This window comes from Nematolebias whitei, chromosome 12 (genome assembly GCF_014905685.2).
Source record: "Nematolebias whitei isolate Nwh7 chromosome 12, NemWhi1, whole genome shotgun sequence".
Taxonomy (NCBI): Eukaryota; Metazoa; Chordata; class Actinopteri; order Cyprinodontiformes; family Rivulidae; genus Nematolebias; species Nematolebias whitei.
In genome coordinates this window covers 48485803-48491521 of record NC_056509.1, presented here as the reverse complement: position 1 = coordinate 48491521, position 5719 = coordinate 48485803, and the positions used below count along the sequence as shown (strand labels likewise).

Here is a 5719-nt window from a genome sequence, read left to right as displayed (position 1 = left end):
ACTGTTGTAGACTGTTGCAGACTCTATTACTACTATAGACTGTTGCATACTATTTTATTACTATAGACTGCTGTAGACTGTTGCAGACTCTTTTTCCTGCTATAGTCTGTAGACTGTTGCAGACTGTTGCAGACTGTTTTACTACTATAGACTGTTGCAGACTCTTTTACTGCTATAGTCTGTTACAGACTGCTGTAGACTGTTTTAGCTCCACGTAGACTGTCACAGGTTGTCACGACGAGCGAACTGGGAATGAAATTGATTGTGTTGTTGTGTGAATGCCTTCTCACAGAGATCCACTTTTTCTTCCGTACATTTTTCGGCATCCAGCTACTCCCACAGTTTTTGTGGTATTTCAACAAATCGTATATCAAAATGTTCAGCTGTTTCAGGACATGACTGCTATGACCTTTGGTATTGGTGCAACTTTAGCTTTTTGAGATATTTAGTCTTTTGTGCCATTTTTGCTCTCATTGAAAATGAATGGAGCTCATTTGACATCTTTCATAACGTTTAATGTTTACAACCTTTTCCTACTAATTTCACATTTAGATCTGATTAAACTTCTTTCAGCTTCCTTGTGCAAATTTCTGGAAAAAAATCAGCTAGTTCAGCTAATTTCAGCTTTTTTTTCAGCTGTTTTGTGCTCCTTTCAACGTCATTCAGCTAACTTCAAGAGTGTTATGCTTTTTCAAACTTATTTCAAATAATTTCAGCTTGTTGCACGCCTTTCAGCTTATTTCTGTAGGTTTCAGCTAATTCTGCTATTTCAGCTAGCATTTAGCTTTTTTTATGCTAATTTCATCTTGATCAGCTAAATCCACATTTTTTGCAATCATTTAACTTTTTTCAGCCTAATTCAGCAAAAACAGGCTCCCTTGACTTCCTGCTAGTAATTTGAGCTTCTTTCTGCTTGTTTTAGCTAGTATTCAGCTGTTTTTGGCAAATTATAGCATTTCTCAGATAATTTCAACTTTATTGTGCTAATTTCTGCCTTTTTCAGCTCTAGTGGGCACAGTTAAGCTCCTTACGCTTCCCTTTGTAAATTTAAGCTTCTTTCTAAATTTATTTAGCTACTATTCAGCTGTTTTATAGAAAACCTAGGGTAACACTGCCATTTTTTAGAGCTATTCAGCTGAAATTTGGTACAGTGGTAGCTGAGAGCAAACCCAAACACAAAGTACTGTCAGATGAAGAGGTGCCGATGCAACAGTCCGTTACGATAGGAACAGTTGTGCACGTTCTGCTTCTTTCTGCTGTTTAAGCTGCTGTTCCACTGCTTTCTTGTCATTCGTAGGCAAGAGGCATCCACACGTGCATTTTCACAGGAAATGCAAATTCTCTAGTTGGTTGTGTGTTCCCTTTGAAAAGAAGAAAACTAGTTTGATTCTTGCAGCCGTTAAACAAACGTGTCTGTCTTGGCCTCCGTTTTGTTTTTACAGTTTGGGAACGAGCCTCCTGAGTCGTCTGTTCCGAGGACAAAAAGACCCAGAGTCATGTCCAGTGGGTGCGACAGCATCATCCTGGAGTGCCGCAGCATCCGGATCGGAACTCTGCGCCGGATTGTGAAGAAGCCCGTCGTCGTGAGTCCTTCAAACTGAAGCGCTGAGGCCGAAATGTGAAGCGATTTCTGAACGTCCTTTTTCTTTTTCAGTTTTCTGTTGATCACATCCAGCTGGAAACTGAAGGTATGACCCAGATCGGTGCCTGCAGCTTCATGATCGTACAGACCTGCACACAGTTTAGTCTCTGAGGCAGCTGCAGGAGCAACAGGAAGTCTGTCTTCAGCGCAGGAAGTTGGAGGCAGCTTCTGGGTGTAGAACCCTTCATGCTGTCGGTGTTTTCAGTCTGTAGACCCGCGCAGCTTCCTGACCCGGGTGATGACCGGATCTCCTCAGACCAGTTCTCTGTGCTTTCAGGCCTGGAGAGCGGCAGCATCGAGAAGATCTGTCTTCAGACGTCAGAGCTGATCAGCTGCGAGTGGTGCAGCGTCCGCAAACTTCCCGTCTTGTTCTTCCAAACTACCGTGGCCGAGTGCGTCCGCCTGCGCTCGCAGCTCAGCATGTCGAGGGAGGAGGGCGGCCAGTGGTACGACTGCACGGAGAGCCGTGAGTGAGCCGAGCCCCCAGCAGCCCACACACCGCAGGAGGAGGACAAACAGGAGTTCCTGTGGCGGCTGGAGGACGTTTGGTCTTAGTGTTCTCCAGGTCTGGTTTAGTCAGGTTGGGTTGTTGGACTCCAGGAAGGTTCTCAGGTAAAAACGAGTCCAACCAACAGGAACTTTCTAACAGATGGAGCTTATTGTCACAATAAAAAGTAAGAGCTGTATTCACAGAAATATTTAGAATTTTAACACACAGACATGATCAAACTACGGAGTGATCTGCTGGCGTCACGACACAGTAGAACCTGAAAGAGTGAGAAGTTAGAAGGAGACCAACGTGTCAGAACTTTGTCGCAGCAGCTCAGTTTTTGACTGAAGTCCACACTGTCCAGGTTGTTGTGGTCGGCAGGTTTAACCGTGTGTCTGCTTGTGTTGGGTGGCAGCAGAGATGGATGAGAAGTACATCGTTCTGATCCTGGAGAACGGCCTGGTGATGAAGGAGCAGGTGATTCTGGAGGACATCCTGCACGCCATCGGCAGAACCAACAACCTGAGCACGTTCCCCACCAAGCTGACCTTCGACGAGGCCAACATCCGCCTGGTCAACTACAACAAGGCGTCCTCACAGAAGTGGGAGAAGGTTGGTGGAATGGGTGGAGACCAGAACCTCCACCGCTGGTCGGTCCTGACCCGTTTCAGACTAAAGTTCAGGCTCTTTGATTGTTAGAAGTTCAAACCCTGACGTAGTTAAAGGCTGTGCACTTGTTGAAGAAACGCCTGCCCCGTCATGACAGCTCATCTCAGCCAGAGTCTTCAGAAGAGGTCAAATCTAGAAAATGACCTCGTGCACATGTTCACAGGATGCCGAGCTGTCTGTGGCACTCGGAGTGTGTGCTGGGAATGACTCTCAGCTACCAACTCAACAAGCGGTGCCTGTAAAACTGACCGACTTAGAGACGTCTTCCTGCTCGAGGTTCTTTGTTTCATCACGTGTGGTGCACGAGGTGGAACCAAGTGCTGCACTCAGGCTCACAGCTACACCCAACTACAGCAAAAACATCAAGTATGAAGACTAACGGTGCACAGTAGTCCCTCGCTACTTCGCGGTTTGGTTTTCGCGGACTCGCTGTAATGTGTTTTTTCAAAATAAGAGTGGACACGACAGACAGCTGACTGATGGATGGATGAGCCGCACGATGGGCATGAACTTTTTATTTAAAATGAATAAAAGAGTTCAGCATGTCATGATCTCAGCTCTCTGCCTCTGCTGCACTCTGCCAAGGCTCTTGGCCACGCCCACTTCTCTGCTGCAGAGCAGAGATCAGCTGATCAGCTGCAGGAGGAAGCTCCTGAGCTGTGGGCTACACAAATGTGTAGTAATAATGTAAAAATAATTCATTTCAAATCAAAAGTTCATGCCCATCGTGCGGCTCATCCATCAATCAGCCAATTATGTGTCATGTACACTCTTATTTTGAAAAACCACGTTACAGCGAGTCCACGAAAACCAAACGGCGACGTAGCGAGGGACTACTGTACTCGTTTATAACTGCTGTTTGAAACAAGTTAACTGTTTGCTCTGCTAATGCTAGCCCTGTTAGCTAACAGGTTAGCTCAGTGACTGTCGGTTAACCTGCGACTGTTTCTGTGGTTTGTTGTTTTCTTGTTAACTTAGTTTTTCTTTGTCACTTTAGTTTTTCCACTTAGCTTCACTTTCTGTCTTCCAGGAAACATTTGGTCTGTTAGCCTGAGCAGACTGGTTTTCAATTCAGCTCAGTTTATTCATAAAGCACCAGTTCACAACAAGTTGTCTCAGGGACTTTACAGGAACATTCACATAAAAGCCAGTTAGTAAAGTTCTCTATCTGAGGAATCCAGCAGACAAGATGAATCTTGGCTTCGTTGCAGTCTCCCATCCTGAGCAAGCACAGTGGAGACAGTGGAAAGAAAAACTCCCTTTAACAGGAAGAAACCTCCAGCAGAACCAGCTCAGGACAAGAGACCATCTGCTTTGACCGGCTGGTTGAGAGGACAGGAAGGAGAGACAGACCAACACAGAATGGTAGGTCCAGATATAGGTCCAGGTATAGGTCCAGATATAGGTCCAGGTCCAGGTATAGGTCCAGGTCCAGGTATAGGTCCAGGTCCAGGTATAGGTCCAGATATAGGTCCAGGTATAGGTCCAGGTATAGGTCCAGGTATAGGTCCAGGTCCAGGTATAGGTCCAGGTTCAGGTCCAGATATATGTCCAGGTCCAGATATATGTCCAGGTCCAGATATAGTTCCAGGTCCAGGTATAGGTCCAGGTCCAGATATATGTCCAGGTCCAGGTATAGGTCCAGGTCCAGATATATGTCCAGGTCCAGATATAGTTCCAGGTCCAGGTATAGGTCCAGGTCCAGATATATGTCCAGATATAGTTCCAGGTCCAGATATAGGTCCAGGTGTACCTGAAAGACAAAAACATGTTAAGGATAGAAAAAATAATTACAAATACAAAACAGGTTGAGCAGAGTAAGTAGAGACAGAAGTAGAGTGAAGTGTGGTCAGTTTGTCCTCCAGCAGTCTAAGCCTATAGCAGCAGAACTAAGGGACAGCTCAGGAAACCCAAGCCGACCCTAACTATAGGATTTATCAAAAAGGAAAGTCTTAATCCCAGTCTTAAAACTGGACAATGTGTCAGTCTCACGGACAGAAACTGGAAGTTGGTTCCACAAGAGAGGAGCCTGAGAACTGAAAGATCTTTGTCCCATTTTGTTTTTGTAAACTCTAGGAACCACAAGTAAACCTGCAGTCTGAGAGTGAAGTGCTCTGTTAGGAACGGGAACCGTTGGAAGATCAGACTGAGTTGGTAGCTTGTTCAGCTGTTTCTCTCTGAAGCTAACTCTGCGTCGGCTGATGTTTTTGATGCTCGGTGCTAACGATGACCGTGCTGCTGCCGTGTCAGCTTTGGTAGATGTTTGAATCAGATCCTTCTCTCTGACCTGAGCTACGGGATGATTCTGTGCTGCCTTTGTCTTATTTCACAGCTTGTACGAGACCGTTAATGTTTGTTGTAAGCTCTTGATCGGCTCTAAACTTTGCATTTCTTTGTCTTTCTGCTTTGCAGGCGAAGCCAGCTCAAAGTCCCCCGAAGGTTTCTCCTGCCTGCGTGCCGACACGCACACGGATGGCCACCCGGCAGCAGACCAGCACGTTCTTCGATGAGGAGGACGAGGACATGACCGACCTCCAGCCCACCTTCTCTGGACCAGTTGTGAAGTGAGTGTTTGCTGCCACTTTCATTCAGTCGAGCTTTATTTCTACAGGTTGGTGTCATTGAGCCTCGGGACTCATTTACAGACAGATGACAACACTAGACAATCATTACAAAGCTGCTAAATTGAAAAATAAATGGAAGAAAATGAAATTAAAAAGAAAAATGAAACGATAACAGCTAGGTTGTAAAGAGAAATGGTAAAAACAGGAACATCTGCGTTGGGTCTTCCAGGAACTTATCAGATATTTGAAGCCACTTAGAGAGGTCAAAGGTCGAGAGCTTCAGATGTTTTTACAAGATATTCCAGGAAACAGGAGCGGAGTAGGAGAAGGTCCTTTTGTCTAGTTCAGTCCTCA

At 45.5% G+C, this 5719-nt stretch overlaps 1 protein-coding gene across 1 annotated transcript in view; it reads left to right on the top strand.

The window, feature by feature from the left end:
- senp6a (SUMO specific peptidase 6a) overlaps nt 1–5719 on the top strand; it is a gene marked incomplete in the record, with an annotated part of 27391 nt that overhangs the window by 13919 nt on the left and 7753 nt on the right. Inside the window, 5 exon segments of the mRNA XM_037685678.1 lie at nt 1443–1583; nt 1655–1688; nt 1920–2108; nt 2551–2744; nt 5214–5365. Coding sequence (XP_037541606.1) covers nt 1443–1583; nt 1655–1688; nt 1920–2108; nt 2551–2744; nt 5214–5365 — 710 coding nt within the window.